Source organism: Mustela nivalis (assembly GCF_964662115.1).
Source record: "Mustela nivalis genome assembly, chromosome: 2".
Classification (NCBI taxonomy): Eukaryota; Metazoa; Chordata; class Mammalia; order Carnivora; family Mustelidae; genus Mustela; species Mustela nivalis.
The window spans coordinates 44,844,689-44,862,829 of record NC_139021.1 but is presented as its reverse complement, the minus strand read 5'-3'; the positions used below and the strand labels follow the sequence as shown (position 1 = coordinate 44,862,829).

General features: G+C 35.5%; 1 protein-coding gene across 2 annotated transcripts in view; it reads right to left on the bottom strand.

Moving 5' to 3' along the window:
- Window positions 1-18,141, bottom strand: part of NBN (nibrin) — a 53,481-nt gene that overhangs the window by 867 nt on the left and 34,473 nt on the right. For both annotated transcript variants that reach the window (XM_082719418.1, XM_082719419.1), the window contains 4 exons: window positions 13,601-13,672; window positions 12,291-12,446; window positions 9,152-9,265; window positions 591-640 (listed from right to left, as the gene is read on the bottom strand). In XM_082719418.1, the coding sequence (XP_082575544.1) occupies window positions 591-640; window positions 9,152-9,265; window positions 12,291-12,446; window positions 13,601-13,672 (392 nt within the window). The remainder of the gene's footprint in view (window positions 1-590; window positions 641-9,151; window positions 9,266-12,290; window positions 12,447-13,600; window positions 13,673-18,141) is intronic.

Here is an 18,141-nt window from a genome sequence, read left to right as displayed (position 1 = left end):
CTCCTCTAAACATCCCACAAAAACCTGACTTGAAATTCTAATCCAGCCTCTTGTTTTTACTCTTGCACCAACTAAAACTGAGCAAATGCTTCAGTATTTTATTTGTCTTAACTCAAAACCCATTCATTCATAATTTAACTCAGAGCTGGAAATCTCACAAATGTATCAGCTAAATTCACCAGTCCCAAATCTCAAAGATACATGCAGCAAACCCCACTGAGAGGTACTCAAGTAGTAAAAAAACAAAACAACAACAAAACAACAGCATTAAAAATGAAATATTCTTTAGGTGAAGGGACTAAGTGTCTATTTTTTTTAAGATTTTATTTTATTTATTTGAGGGAAAGAGAGAGCTCATATGTGTCACAGGAGGACCAGAGGGAGAAGGACATGCAGCAGACTCCGCACTCAGTGCAGAGCCTGATGCAGGACTTGATCCCAGGACCCTGAGATCATGTCCTGAGATGAAATCAAGAGTCAGCTGCTTAACCAACTGAGCCAACCAGGCATCCTGCTGTGTCTATTTCTAAAGAAAAAAGACATGAATATTTAATCTCTAAGAATAAAAGAAGGATGAAATTAAACTTTACCTGAAAAGATCATCAGCAAGAGACTCTTCTTTCGCATGCTGATTTTGCACCTGTCAAAATTTATATAATTTCAAACATGTGTTCAATGATGAATGTATGGTTAATCAACTGCTATACTGGGTGGTCAGTCATCTTGGAGATTTTCACTTCCAGGAATTCACCAGGTCTATGAGTTCTTGCCTCTACGGTATTTCCATCATTCTCCAAATCCTCTCCATTTTCACTTCATGCCAAGATTACTGCAAAAGTCCTCTAATTAAACAACTTTCTTCAGTCAATCCCCTCTCCATCAAAGGCAACCAATATATGTATAAACTGCTAGCTTGTTGAGTTTTTAAATATATTTTCCAGAAGAACCCTTTTACTAAATAAAGTATCATTGTTTTGAGGAAAAGGGCTGAGAGGGCAAATTCTACCCCACTTTCAACTACAACAGCTCTACAGGTGAAGTGGTTCTCTTCTCCAAGGTCCCAAATCAGGGCTCTGAAGGTGCTGCTTAACTACTGCCCTGACAAAGTAATTTTAAACACAAACCAAACTCTTAATGCATGTCTGAGTGTTAGGATGAGAAAAACTCTATGCTGGGTGCATCCTTCTAAAGTCTAGATACTATCATGCCATTTAAAACCCTTCAATGATTTAAAACACTTCAACGATTTAAAACCCTTCAATGATTTAAAACCCTTCAATGATTTTTTTTTAACCTACCAAAGAAAACAAAGTCTTCAGTTTGACCCCTAACATGGGAAAGGCTCTTCATAACCTGGCTCCATTCCACCACCTTCTCAATCACTTCTCATGCCCCTCTCCATGAATACTGGATGCCAGTTAAAACTGAATCACCAACCCACCAACCACACACAAACCTCTTAACAAATACCATTTTCCTCTGCCCAGAAAATTACCTCCTTTTTCTCCTTTTCCCATTTCTGATAATAATAATTTGTGCCTACTATGTGTCCAACAACATGTTCTTCACCTCTTTACCAATGGTTTTTCAATCCTCCTCATTAAAAAATATAAAAACTGAGCCACCCAGGCATCTGCTATGAAGAACTCCCATAAAACTTCAGCATACAACTCATAGATACATATCGATTTCCCTCTGTTATAATTCTGTATCTTTGCTAAAAGACCGTAAGTTCCTTGAAGGTACATACTATTTATTTTTACTGTTAATAGCTTATATTTGTGTATTTCCAGATATTATCTTTTTTTTTTTCCTTAAGATTTTATTTATTTGACAGAGAGAGAGAGATCACAAGTAGGCAGAGAGGCAGGCCGGGAGAGAGAGATGAGGAAGCAGGCTCCCTGCGGAGCAGAGAGCCCGACGTGGGGCTCAATCCCAGGACTCTGAGATCATGACCAGAGACCATGGCAGAGGCTTTAACCCACTGAGCCACCCAGGTGCCCCTCCAGATATTATCTTAAAACTCCTTCAAGATATATCTCATTTAATCTTCATGTAACTTCATTATCACTATTAGACTATTATTCCAGTTTTAACCACCAAGGAAGCAAAAACTTATGTTAAGTAACTTGCAGAAGATCAAAAGGTTGTCATACAGAAGAACTGGGATTTGGCCTGGTCTTCCTGAGTAAGAAGACCCCCACCAGGTCTTAACACCTGGTCTTAACCAGGCTATTACACTGATTTTGAGTCTTCGGAAAGGGCTGAGAAGAATGACTTGCAGGGATTAGTACAGAATGATTTTCTACTCATATGGTGAAGTATCAAAATGACATTTTATCTTTCTACACTGTCTAATAGGTATAGCAGAACATAAATGGGAAAACAATGATTTTCAAAAAGCAGCTGTCAAAAAAGCAGCTGGTATTATTATCGTAATTACTTTGAAATGCTTCCCAGCAGGGGATGCTAATTTTAAAGTTATAATACAGTAAAGAAAAACTAGTAAGGAAAAGTCAGCTTTATTTTATGTGTCTTAGTAAAAAATGTTAAGTAAAATAGTTTTAAGAAACAGAAATCCTCATATTACTGGGATTTTTTAAGGGTTGGGGAGAATTACATATCCAGTCTTTCAAAATTCAAATCAGGCTGGATACTGTCTTCAAAGAATTATTATGTTTAATGCACAAAATGAAAATACCCTAAATTGAAGAAAACTTCAGGAATGGATTCGGTGATTATCAAAATGAAGACTGGTCTGCAACAAACGTAAAGAAAGAAAAACTGAAAAAGAACGAAAGGCAAAAAAACCTTAAGAATAGCTGGCATAAGCCTAGGAAAACAGGACATCAAGGTAATAGCAAATTTACATACAGACACTGTGTGCATGAGAAAGTCAACTCTATTTTTATTTTTTTAAAGATTTTTATGTATTTATTTGAGACAGAGATCATAAGTAGGCAGAGAGGCAGGCAGAGAGAAAGAAGGAAACAGGCTCCCTGCTGAGCAGAGCCTCACTTGGGGCTCGATCCCAGGACCCAGAGATCATGACCTGAGCTAAAGGCAGAGGCTTAAACCACTGAGCCACCCAGATGCCTCAAGTCAACTCTATTATCTTAACAAGTAAAACCTACCTAGTGCACCTAAAACTGTTCTAGCAAAAAGAGAGATTTGGTGGAATAAATCTAGAACACAGGCTCTCAACTAATTCTAATCAAATAAACAAAAGACAGAAAAAAGTCATTAATTAGCGACACTGTCATTCTCTCAACTCCTCTCTGGGCAAAAACAAACAAAATCTTACAGCCATGATCAAGAAGCCACCTACTTGAGAAAAGTAGCCTGCAGAGAACCAAAAGATTGCTGCAACACGTTCCTAACACTGCCACAGCCCATTAAATGAACTAAAACCAAACGTGAGAATGCTCAGTAATACTACAAATTTGGGGGAAAGTATCCTGAGCAGAAAAGAGAAGACATGCTGGTGGACTCCTGGAAAAGGACAAATACACAGAAAGTGAGTGGGACTGACACTGAGCAAAGGCACAGGCTGCGTGCAGCCTTGACAAATGAGGTAAACAACTTAAAATGGCAGGTTGTTGTCTTCTGGGATAAGATACACTCCCGGTACACATTTCATACCAGTTCCAGGAAGGAGCAGCACGCAGCTCCAGCAGAGCCCTTCCTTTCCTGCATTCAAGGTCTAGGCACAACAGAAATTAGATGGGACGTGTATATTACCTCTGGCTGAGCACACTGCCATACTAATGATTGGAGCCACCAAGACAATTCTGTTCTCTACCAGAATACTGAGAGCTTGGGTAGTAGTAATTTTGACTATAGTCACTTTTGCCTCACAAACTGTATTTTTTTTTTAATTTTTTATTTAAATTCAACTTAGGTAACATATTATATTACTAGTTTCAGAGGTAGAATTCAGTGATTCATCAGTTGCATATAACACCCAGTGCTCATTACATCAAGTGCCCTCCTTAATGCCCATCACCCAATTACCCCAGTCCCCCGCCCTCCCCTCTAGCAAGTCTTAGTTTGTGTCTATAATTAAGAGTCTCCTCTGGTTTCCCTCCCTCTCTGATTCATCTTATTTTATTTTTCCTTCCCTTCACCTACTTCATCAGTTTTGTTTCTTAAATTCTACACATGAGTGAAATCATATGGTATGTCTTTCTGACTGACTTATGTTGCTTAGCGTAACACACTCTAGGTCCATCCATGTCATTGCAAATGGCAAGATTTCATTCTTTAATGGCTGAGTAATATTTTATTGTGTATATATACCACATCTTTATCCATTTGTCTGGTTTTTTAAAAATTTTAAATTCAATTAGCCAAAATATAGTACATCATTAGTTTCAGATGCAGAGTTCACTAATTCATCAGTTGTACAAGTCGTCTTTAGATTGTAATCCCTACACAAGATAGCATACGATGCTTCACAAGCAAACAGTATCTGGACATGGTATTTTACTCTAAACAGCTTCAAGATGAAAGAAAACTGCAAACTATTTCACATACCAGAGGGGGGAAAGAAAAGGCAGCAACTGGAATAGAACATGCAAGACAGATGAAAAACCTAGTCCGTAAGAAATAATAACCGAAGGACAAAAAAATGAAGTTACTGAGAATATGAAAGCAATAAAATAAAAACCAAAAAGTCAGATGACAAAAACCACAATGACAATGAAAAGGGAGCAAATGCTAAGTAAACAAACTGAGACTTATAACACCACTTCAGAATCAAATTAGAAATACCTAATAGTGACTGTTTCCACTGTTATAAATGCAGTTTACAAGTAGCATCTTATTTAATCCTCACAATACTTCTGTGAAACAGAGGTATTATTATTATTATTATTATTATTGTTCCCATTCTATAGGCATTCTACAAGGAAGAAATACAAGCATAAGAAAGTAATTTGTCCAAGATCACACAGCTGATGAGGTAACAGAACAGACACAAATGAAACCTGAATTTCTGACATAGTGAAAGAGCTCAGGAAAACCACAGTGAATGCAGAAGAAATGGATGTGGAAGGCAAAGGTGATCTAGTAAAAGGACAGTTACATCTTAAATGTAGAGAACTTAACAAATATAAAAATGTTTTCAAAGATGTACCGAAGAGTTCCTTGAAATAAAAAGACCTGCATCTGCAAATCAAAATAACATACTGCTTTCCAGGAAAAATGAATGGAAAGCTGATCAACACTGAGACATACTCTCATCGTTACTGACTTGCAAGCCTAAGAAGGAACTGGGTAGGCATGCAAGTCACCTTCTAAAAAGGGAGAAAAGAAAGGACTGCCAGAAGATGGTGGCATGTGGAAGGAGGGGGAACAGGAAAGGGAGGAAGTACAAATATTCTCACTATTTACAGCAGGGAGCCAAAAAATTTATCTAAAATCAAAGTAGGCAGTTTGAAACAAATACTGATTCTAACCTGACAGTGGTTTTTGTTTAGGTTTTATTTATCACCCCTTGGTCTTAGAGGGATCTCAGGAAATAAAATACCGTGAAAAGAAGAAACGTGTCCAAAAATTCAGCAATGCTTTCAGCTTTACTTCCTTCTCTCAATCTCTCTCCCTCTCTTCCTTCTCTGTCCCTGGCTATTACTCCTCTTCAATAAAGAGAAATCTGGAATAATTCACTTCATGTTTAAATGGGTCATTTCTGGACTTCAGGATTTTAACTTCATCATTCTTTCATGTAGTACCGTAATTCTTTGAAATGCACATTTTAAATAGGGCCATTCAGTCTTCCAAAAAAAAAATAAAAAAGAGAAAAGGATGTGACTTCCATTCTTTCATTTTTTCACACTAAGTATCGTGAGTGACCTTAACAACCCTACTTATTTTGGTGACCCTCCTAACAATTTTTTGATTAAAAAGCATATTTAAACATAAATTGCTGAAGACTACATTAACCCACAATGAGGCAAAGTAAAAGCCCTGAAAAGTGAACAAGTACCATGGCCAGCTTTTGCCTTGCCCTCTGGGTTTCTGCAAAGCATAAAAAAACTGGCCTCTGCTTTGATGTCTGTATGGGGGATGAGAAATATAAAAGAAAATCGAAGATGGGGAAATCTAAGAAAAGACCCCAGCATTAAAGAGAGAAAGAGGAATAAACTGTACAACACAAAAAGAAGGTAAGAAAGACACTTGCCTGCCTCAACCCCAACACAGGGTGAAGGAAAAATAAAAAAACTCAAGTTTATACTGACCAGCTGGCCTTCACTCAGGCTTCTGGTCCAAACACATATTAACTACCTAGGTGATCCAAAAAAAAAATCACAAGTGGAGGCTAAAGTGGTCTCCTATTGGTAGAACAAGACAGGCAGAAACAAAGTATTTTTTCTAGAGGAAAGAAACTTAAACTTAGGACTCAATGAATTCCCACAGATCAAATTCCAAGGGAAATAAGCAGTTCACATTCAACTATCACAGAACATATATGTGGAAACAAGACTCCGTAAGAGAAGAGTAGCAGAAACTTAACAACACTTTAAGCAAAGAATACAGGAGGAGCTTAAAAATATCATCAGGGAACAGTAAGACCTAGAGATGAATGAAACAGACAACCAGAACTGAAAACATACAATAGGCTGAATGAAAACTCAGTGGATGGGTGGGAATACCAACCAGAAAGAACAGAAAGGAAAAGTACCAAACTAGAAGATAATCTGGAAAAATTACCAAAGAATACAATCCTGAGAAAAAAAGGGATAAAATGTATAAAAAATAAGATAGAGAAGAAAGTGAAATTTGACTTCTGTCAAACCAGAGTTCAAGAAAGAGGTAAGACCCCTAACTGCCCATTACTGAACAGTTCTACTTCAAATAGCCTGCTGAGAGGACCTGTCTGAAGCCCACCTCTGGGTTCTAGGAGCACTAGATAATCACACAACACAAAGGCTAAGAAGAAAACTTTCTAATCTTGAACAAGACCTTGGTTATCTCTCAATTCAACAGTCATGTGAAATCTTAACTTTCATGCAGTAATTTCCTCTACAGCAAAAAGTTGACACTTTACTGAATTTTATTAAATTCTCCAGTTAAAAATAAGGGGTAGAAAAAATTATGAATCAGGTAGATGGCTGTTTTGCATAATAATAACTAGGACTCAAAACACCCAAGAAGAAAGTAAAAAAAGAGAAGCATATTTGTATAAACTTCCCTGGGAATTTTCATTACAGAGTATATGAATATATTTAGCTGATACATGTAAATAATGTATTCTTAAAAATCACATTCTAACATGGAGAGCTATAAAGCAGTTCATATCTTCCCAGAACAATGTTGTAACTGAGATCTGGTTTCCTGAGACTTAGGCAACATATTACTTATAGATATGATTAAAGACATGCCATAAAGCAAGTAAGCAAAATTATAAAACTCTAAAGCAATCTCAAGTGTCAAAATTATGTTGCTGGTCTTAGTCTAGGATTTAAATCAACATGAACTGATTATGTAAGTATCCTACTATAAAAGTACACAGAAAAGCACACTCTGACATAATATATACTTGATCAGAAATCTGTATATGTTTGAACATATAAATATAAATGAAATGATAAAATGACTGGAATTTGCTTTAAGATACTCCAGAAAGAAAAAAAGTTGGGAAAGAGAACAGAAAGCAAGATGTGCAAATGCTAATATTTGTTGAAGATGTGTTTTGGGTTTGTTCCACTACTCTATGTTGTGTATGTTTGGAAAGTTTTCATAATAAAAAGCTTAAGAATTTGAATTAAATAGAAATAGTTACTACTTAATAATTTAGTAACACTATTTAATAATTTATCTTACTTTCTTAAAACTTAAAAACACTCTGGGGAAAAGTGAGATAGATCAGTAACTGCCCATGGGAGGAGGCATTATGGCAAGTTTCCCATAGCAAGCAGTTGTCAATAGTGTAACTGACTTAAGACTCCACCCCCTCCTTCGAGATGGTGTGCTTATGAATCATTAAACCAAAGTGTAAAAGTATACCACAGAGAATGAAATAAACTAACCTTATAACACCTATGGAAATGAACTCAAAATCAATTTAAGATCTAAATATAAGAGCTAAAACTATAAAACTCTTTGAAGAAAAAAAGGAAAAACTTTCTGACATTGGATCTGGCAATGATATTTTGGGTATGATGCCAAAAGCACAGGTATCAACAACAAAACTGATAAACTGAACTACACCAAAATGTAAAGTTTCTGTGTATCTGTAAAATACACAAACAATGGAGTGATAGGCAACCCAGAGAAAGCGAGAAAACATCTGCAAATTATACATCTGTAAGGGACTATTATCCAGACTACATAAATAACACCTCTAATTCAACAACAAAAAATAAACAATCTGAATAATAATGGGAAGAAATTTTTGAATAGGTTTATCTCCAAAAAAGATACACAAATGGCCAACACGTGTATGAGAAGATGCATAACCTTACTAATCATTAGGAAAGTGCAAATCAAAACCACAATAAAGTTCACACCAGTTAGATGCCCCATTACAAACAACAGAATAACAAGTGCTGGAGAGCATATGGAGAAACTGGAACCCTTGCGCACTATTAGTGGGGATGTAAAACCGTGCGGTTACTTTGGAAAACAGTATGGCAGTTGTTTAAAAAATTAAACATCGGGAAAAAAAGATACAAGAGAACAGGAAAAAGGTAATAACTCAATAAAATAATGACTGAGAAATTCTCAGGACCACTGAAAGATAATTTCCAGATCTGGAAAGCCCAGTACATTCATATACTATGTAACTGATATTATTTGCAATAACCCCCATATGACTAACAACCATCTTTTGATTGTTAGCCTTTAGCTTTCTTTTACATTTTTGTAGGTTAAGTCTCTTTTCTCCCCTTTATATTAGGATACAAACTTAATTAATTTGTTTTTTTTAACAAACTTAAAAGCCTCTTTAATAACTTGAATAAGCTTAAAAGGCTCTTAAGTATTATGGATAGGTACAAATTAATCTTAATTCTCTATAATTTAGGATTTTTCCTGAATCAATGACCTTTGGTCAATTATCGTAAAATTTGATTTTAAGGATTTGCTCTAAGGAAACCATGAGGGACAAAATGTAAACCAAGCAAATTACCAGCCCTCAGTTCCTACTAACCTCCATCTCCTGCCTTAACCATTCTTCTAATTCAGCGTTCTTCCGAGCATGATGAGCTATTAGATCTGATCCTCCAATGATGTGTGGAAGTTTTCCTGCTCCAAGAAATGTGACCTATTATATAATAAAAATAGTAAGGTTAAATGCATTAACAAATTAAGACCATCTCATTTTTTTTTTAAAAAGAGCGAATGTGTGAACATGGGGGTTGGGGCATAGAGGAGAGGAAGAGAGAGAATCTTAAGCAGACTTGCCACAAAGGCAGAATCTGACATGAGGTTCAATCTCATGACCCTGAGATTATGGACTGAGCTGAAATCAAGAGTCAGATGCCTAACCAACTGAGCCACCCAGGTACCCTCAAAACCATCATTTTTTTAAAAAGCTTAATGGGGCGCCTGGGTGGCTCAGTGGGTTAAGGCCTCTGCCTTCAGCTCGAGTCATGATCCCAGGGTCCTGGGATCGAGCCCCACATCAGGCTCTCTGCTCAGCGGGGAGCCTGCTTCCTCCTCTCTCTCTGCCTGCCTCTCAGCCTACTTATAATCTCTGCCTGTCAAATAAATAAATAAAATCTTTAAAAAATAATAAAAAAATAAAAAAGCTTAATAAGAAAGCACAATATAAATCACGTGTAACATAAGTGCCAAAAATGTTTATTCCTACAAATGGAAGTGAGAGAGATCAGTAACTAGGCCCATGCTAGGCCCATGTTTCTGACCTATTTATTTTTGGCTGTTGCTATACCCAGATTTAGATGTCACTGTACCAAGAATTTAGTTGAGATTTTTAATTGGGAGTTTTTATTAAAAAATAGCCTTACCTTGTCAGTTAGCAGTTAAAGCAACTTAAGGTAAATATAGAGACTGAAAAGTATCATATTTTGTTCTAAAGATGTCAAAGTTTAAGTCTTGTCTAGTACTGATGAAAATTTATGTCTCAAAACTTTCTAATATATAGATCCCTAGCAAAAGATGTTGGAGATAGCAATAGTTTATGTTTTTAATTAAAATTTTAGTGGGTTATAGGGGCGCCTGGGTGGCTCAGTCATTGGGCGTCTGCCTTTGGCTCAAGTCATGGTCCCAAGGCCCTGGGATTGAGCCCCGCATCGGCCTCCCTGCTCAACAGGAAGCCTGCTTCTCCTTCTTCCACTCCCCCCTGCTTATGTTCCCTCTCTCGCTGTGTTTCCCTCTGTCAAATAAATAAACAAATAAATATTTTTAAAAAATAAATAAATAATACAATTTTAATGGTTTATAATTGTGAAAAAGAAAATCAAGCCACTGTTAATATTGTATTTAGGAAATAATAATCCCTTAACATCTATGGGACATACATTTAAAATGTCAATATATAAAGTGGAAAGGGAATTTTAAGACTTTTAAATTAAATTTATCTATGAGAGAGAGTGGAGAGAGAGAGAGAGAACACGTGCGCAAAGAAGCAGGGGGAGGGGCAGAGGAGAAGAGAAGCAGGCTCCCTGCTCAGGGATGTGAGCCAAATTACCCTCGTAATCATGACCTCAAAATCATGACATTAGCTGAAAGCAGACACTTAACACAATGAACCACCCAGGTGCCCTGGAAAGGGAATTTTAAAATAGTTTTCATCATTGAATACTATTTTAAAAGCACAAATAGAGCCACGTCATTAGATCTGGGCATATAAAGAAAAACACAAATTCTTTAATTAGAGCCAATTTAATTAAATCATTCTGCTACATAAATTTTGGCTTGAATTTCTTTTACAGTCTCAAATAAAATTCCTTAATCAAAGATATTAATATTTTTAAGAATTAAAAAATTTTCAGGCTACTTTCCAGAAATTTGTATAACTCTATACTCCTTCACCATGCCTGGGTCAACAGTATTACCACTTTATCTTTGGTAACTTCATTAATAACAAAATATACTATGTCTTTTGAATTTTGATTTAACAATGAGACTCAGTAACATAATCCTCAACATGAAGTAACCATATGGTTAAAGAATGACCCTGTGGTATTTATGAGCCACACCTTTCAGATGGAAAAGAGAAAGTGGGTGCCATCTAACTGGGAGATATCTCCATCTTTCACTCCAAGTACAAGAGATGGTGTTTAGAACCTTTTACACATTGTCATAGTATGCAAAAAATTAACTGACAAATGTTAATAGTAGCTCACATTAGAGAGAAAAACTATAACACCTCACAGTATAGCAAGAATCATACAGATTATACTCTAGTGAAAAGCAGTCTACCACAGAAATCACCTTGGACAAAATTACTGTATTTTGATTAAATGCTTAAGCAAAAGGTAACAGTCAGTAATAAAAATGGGATAAGAAGCAAATATTCCAGAAAAGACAACAAAAGAATACAGAGTAGATCAGAAATACTCTTTTAACCATACTGATAAATTAAACCTCTTCCCAGTTTCTAGAGAAGAAACAACTCAGGTCTGATGATAATACTCAGGGTACATATTTATATTTTTTATATATAAATGTAATAGTAAAATGCCTACTTTTCATTATTTAATGTGCTCAGCTATTTTCAACAAATCTCTTATCTTCATAAAGCCCTGAGTTAAAGAACTCCTTCAGGTAGACATAGATGATTATTAGAAATAGAAGACCCTATCAGTATAACCCAAAGCCTGCTGTTTAAGGTGGTGAAGGCCAGGTAAACAGCACCCTTTAAGGAATTCAGTCTTTTTTTTTTTTTTCTTTTTTAAAGATTTTATTTATTTATTTGCCAGAGAGAGAGAAATCACAAATAGGCAGAAAAGTAGGCAGAGAGGAAGGGAGAAGCAAGCCCCCTGCTCAGCAGAGAGATGCCAGGCTGGATCCCAGGACCCTGGGATTATGACCTGAGCTGAAGGCAGAGACTTAACCCACTGAGCCACACAGGCATCCCAGGAATTCAGTCTTAATGAAGTTTGTTTCCAAGTATTCATTATATATTCATCATACATTTACTCACATATTCACTACTTATCAGTTCATGCCCTTCCTAGAGTAATTTTAACTGTTTTAAGCAGAAGAAATAACAGTTTTCAGTATGAACTGCTTTTACTATTTATATTTAGCATCAGTGGTATTTTCTAAAAACATTTCAAACACTGCCCTCTTGTGATATTTTGGTTAAAGGAATACCATACCTTTTTGAATTTTTTGAAATTCTTCAGTTGACCATAATCATTATTTACACTGGATGCATTTCTGGAGGGAGAGTTACTAACCACCAGTGATCTAAATTCAGTTAATAACACCTTCCTTGGAAGCATATCACTGTCATCCTGAAGTTCATCTTTGATCTTAAATAGGGTTAAGATGGATACATAAGCAGAAAAAAATTAGGAAAATTACTTGTCATTTGTAAGGCTACAAACAAAAGTTCAAATACATGAAAAAATAATAAAAAGGGTTTATTTCTGGCACTTGAATTTTGTATTTGCAATCAAATCATATCTATACCAAGTAAGAAAACTACTCAAATACTAACTTTAAAAACATTTATAACTTCTGTGCTAGACGACTAAAAGCATATATAGCATTTTAATTTAGTAGTTTATTCTAATACATATCATCTCAATATATAATTTATCTTCTTGCATATATTTTCTTAGCAAAAAATCTCAGTATTGTTTATTTTTCATTAAAACCATAAACTAACATTATTACAATGATCTGTTTTATAAGTTCTCGTCTAATATATTTAAGCTTTCTTGAATTTTCAGTAATTTGTCTTATTATTTTTGATATCTCCAAAAAATTATTAATTCTGGATACACTACTTCATTAACTGAAAGCCACTTTTTAATCACAGATTAATAGTTATTAAATCAGCCTCAAGATTCCTTCTTGTTGCTGGGTGAATTTCTTTATGTCATTCACTACTAACTGGTTAGTTACATATCAACATTGCTACAGCTGCTCAAAGCTGACCATCTTAGTTTTTTAAACTCTTTTACTATATATTAAATGGCAAGTGGCAACAGGACTAAAATGAAGAGGGAAACAAAGGAAAAAAGTGAAAAGTCAAAAGACAAGGTTCATCTACTAGTGACAGAATGCAATTAGGAACTCTTAATTAGTTAACAATGACCTAATGCTTTTGTATTGTGTTTTATCAGTTCCAAATATTTTACATTCATTACTCTATTTGATATAAACAGCCACTCTGCTGGAACAGTGTCAACTTGATTTCATAAAGACTTGAGGTTCAGAAATGTGACAGTGACTTGTTCAGGATCACACATCTATGCAGTGGAAGGCAGGAAATTACACTTAGGCTTTTCTCCATACTCTATTTGTTGTATCATGTTTTTTTGTGTATATCATGGGTTTGATCTACCCATTTCCAGAGGAGGCATAATTATGAAACAGATAAAGATTACAGACAGGGAAAAAATTAATCCTAAGAATGTAAGCTGACAGAAATTGATTATAAAAATTAAAATTTCCTCACAGATAGTTCTTCTTTAGTTGACCATAGTGAATCTTTCTTGAGCTCACATTTCTTCCCAATTTCATTTTCTTGCTAAAGAAATAAAAAGACTTTGTTCATAGAAATTACAAAATGGTACCTTTAAAGATATTTATGTTCTTGACCCCGTTATTTGGTTTTCATGTATCTTTCCTAGAGAAGCTATAAGATGAGAATAGAAATATACAGAGAAAAAGACATTGTAGTATGAGATACAAAAATAAAGACTTGGAAACAATCAAAGTTCACATAAGTCGTTTTACAATACGAGAAATGATAATAAGTGAATATAAAATAGTACAGAATAGCATTAACAGTTGATTCTAAGTTTGCAAAATAAGATTTAAAAGAGAAAATACCAAAATATTAATTATGGTTATCCTTAGACTGTAGGATTATCAACAAATTGTTAAGTTTTTGTCTTCTGTATTTCTACACAATTATGTATTACTTTATTTTTCAAGATTTTATTTATTTGACAGAGAGAGAGAGAGAGATCACAAGTAGGCAGAGAAGCAGAGAGAGATGGGGAAGCAGGAGCCCTGCTGAGCAGAGAGCCTGATGCAGGGCTTGATCCCAGGACCCTTAGCTCATGACCTGAGCCAAAGGCAGAGGCTCAATCCACTGAACCACCCAGGCACCCCTATGTATTACTTCTATAGTCTAAAATAAAAAATTGTTAAAAGATTCTACCTAAACTTATGTTTCATATTTAATTTTGAATCATCCTTAATCCAGGAAAAAGGAAACAGGGTTATTTTAATTGCTCAAGATATTTTCTGCAATAAAATGAAAACTGCTTTGTAAACAGTCATACTATCCCTCACATTCATATATCCAGACCAGGTTCCAGGTGAAAGCATAGTACATAGATAGCTTTCTGATACTATAATCCCTAGGGATATAGTAGGTGAGCTTATAGTTTTACATCAAATTTTCAATGATTCAGTAATAAAAGTTGTAATAAGAAAAACTGTAGTAAGAAAATTAGAAAGAAAAGGGCAGAAATATAAATGTAAATACTTTGTGTCTGCCTAGGGACTAAGGAGAACTAATGTTTTCCTTTTTCAACAGTAAGATTAAAAATTTATAGTCCAAGCCTATCATGTGCTCTTTCACTACTTTCATATACATCATCCTACAATCAGAACAGTTTACTCCCCACACCTTGTCCCCAACCTGCCCTACTCCCTCGAACTTGCTTATCCTCTTGAGCAAGTTATTTTCTATCTCAGAGAATCATATCATAACCTACCAGGCCCTCAGACTCTAAGCCTGAGAATTATCCTCTACTCTTGCCTCTCTCTTTATTTCTCATGCTGAGCAATCACCAAGTCCTGGAGATTCTACCTTTTAAAGGCCTATCAAACTTACCCTCTCAGACTGCCTTTTATGCCTTTTATGTCAGCATGCCCACTGCGTAGAGTAACTGAATATATGACACTCTGAGAAAGCTGACAAAAGAACAGCCAAAAGAGCAGAGCAGTCCTTTGTTTTCATCCCAGTTCAAAACCCAGCTAAGTGACATTGCCAAGTTACTGAAGACCTCCTACTGTCAGTTTCTTTTTTTTTTTCCCCCTTTTCTTTATTATTTTCTTTACTGTCAGTTTCTTAACCGGTTCAATACATACAGTACTGCTGCTTCACTGCAGGGCTGCTGTAAAGAGAATGATGGTATCCAGTAAATGGTAGGTATTACTACTAGGCTTTGGAAGATGCTATAGTTAAGAAAGAGGAGGAAACCTTTAGAATAAGAGGGTGTAGAATGAGGTGAAGAAAAGATGCTCTGTGCACAGTGGGTGCGTTTAAGAAGAGGAATATAAACAAAGATGATGAATCATGCTTACATTTTATGGAGACTAGGAAATTTTAAGGCCAAGATTCAGGCACAGCGGTCATATTTTAAAAAAATCTCTCTATATATTATTTATAACATATTTAATTTATATACATAATTATATTATATACAGATAATACGGATATAATATATATAATTTTTAATATATTTAATGTCATACACACACACACACACACACACACATATGAATATACCTAGCAGGAATATCTAGCCAACACCTTTCAATTTCAGCTTATGGGGTGCCTGGGTGGCACAGTATGTTAAGTGTCTGATTCTTGGTTTCAGCTCAGGTCATGATGTCAGGGTTCTGAGATCAAGCCTCATGATGAACTCCATGCTCAGAGCAGGGAGTCTGCTTGTGATTCTCTCCCTCTTCCTCTGCCCTCTAGCCCCCACTCTCTCTAAAATAAATAAATCTTTAAGAAAAAATTTACAGAGGCACCTGCGTGGCTCAGTTGGTTAAGCCTCTGCCTTCAGCCCAGGTCATGATCCCAGGGTCCTGGGATAGAGCCCCACATTGGGCTCTCTGCTCAGCAGGGAGCCTGCTTCCCTTCCTCTCTCTCTAACTGCCTCTCTGCCTACTTGTGATCTCTGTCTGTCAAATAAATAAATAAAATCTTAAAAAAAAAAAAGAAAAAATTTACAGATGTGCTAGAATCTATATTAAATCCCAAAATAGAAAAAGAGTAGTTCTACCATCAACATATTTTAGAAATTAGTTTTCTGAAATATATGTAAGGAATCCAATGTTAAAGGGAAGTATCACATTTTTGCCTTAAAATTGCAAAAAGTTTTTTAAATGAAAGGACTGAGAATTTTTTCCCGATCACTTACAAAGCTAGAAAAACTAAGTGCAATTCCTTTAATCCATTAACATCTAGGATTTTCCAACAAAATGATAAAAATGAATTAAAAATAATCTCCCAGGGACGCCTGGGTGGCTCAGTAGGTTAAGCTGCTGCCTTTGGCTCAGGTCATGATCCCAGGGTCCAGGGTCCCACATTGGGCTCCTTGCTCGGTAGGGAGCATGCCTCTCTCTCTACTTCTGCCTGCCTCTCTGCCTGCTTGTGTGCTTGCTCTCTCTCTCTCTCTTTCTGACAAATAAATAAATAAATAAAATCTTTAAAAATAGTAATAATAATAATCTCCCATTGTTTGAGTAAGATTGATGAACTGCAACAAGATCAATTTCCTGGCTGTGATACTACACTGTGCTTACATAAGATGTTACAATTAGGGCAAACAAAATGAAAGGTATATTGGATCTCTCTATATCTATCCATATAATTGGATATATATATATATATATATATATAAAGGTATAATTGGATATATATATATATTGGATATATATATATAAAGGTATAATTGGATATATATATAAAGGTATAATTGGATCTCTCTATATAATTTCTCACAACTGCTTGTGAATCAACAATTATCTCAAAATACAAAATTTTCAAAAATCATCTTACACTGAAAGCAAAAATACTCTTGTAACAGGTTCTTACTAAAAATGTACAGTGCTAGGGATGCCTGGGTGGCTCAGTTGGTTAAGCAGCTACCTTCGGCTCAGGTCATGATCCCAGCGTCCTGGGATCGAGTCCCACATCGGGCTCCTTGCTCCGCAGGGAGCCTGCTTCTCCCTCTGACTCTGCCTTCTACTCTGTCTGCCTGTGCTCGCTCGCGCTCTCTGACAAATAAATAAATAAAATCTTAAAAAAAAAAAATGTACAGTGCTAGAATAGTGATTTAACTTTTAGCATACCCAAAGTGTATCACAATCAAATCACTATTCACTCTCCAGTTTTCTGCAAAACTATTTTTATTCAGAATGTTATTAATTCTAAAATAGTAAAATAAGGACAAAGGAAATTTATGCTTCAGAACCATAAAAATAAAATGGCTGTATTCCCTGATATCATTACAAAGCATGTAAACCTTGGCTATTAAATGAAAGGTCTTTTTAGATGACAAAAGACTGTTTAATGGTTTCTGTATTACTGGTGTGTAACGCTCACTTCCTGGCTCTTCCACTCTGGGATCTAATGCCCAGTTGCTTGGGTGACCAGGAGCCCTGGGAAAATGTATAGCCAATGTAGAGTATTCAGGAAAATTAATCAGCAGTCATACAGGAGGAATCGAAGAGTTCTGTTATTAAAGTCACAATCATTTCCAGACAGAGCTGTAGCCACTGTGAGCAGGGGACCAATGTGGGATAGAACTTATAAAAAGAAAAAAAGGCTATTAAAAGTTAAAGCAGGTAGTAGGACAAGAAAACTAGAGAAAGAAAAGAACATGTCAGAAAAAACTATTAAGTTTTTTAAGTTTAAATTAAGTACAGGGAGAAGAACATGGCAGGGAAACGCATTTCCAAAGGTGTAAGCGAAATAATATAAATAGAGTCTAACTTTCTAAACATTAAATGCTTGTAACATTAAGTGGTCTCAACACAGATTCTGGAATAGTCCGGACCTAAAATAACACCGTCAAGTTGTAATACAAGCAGAGTAAACATAACTTTAAAAAGAGATAAATAAATTTAGTAAATTCATTAAATAAATAAATAAATTTACTAAACATAGGAAATCAACACTTGGATTTCACTAAATCTCACATTAACTTCCACTACAGTAGAAACCACTAAACTTATAGGATAGTAACT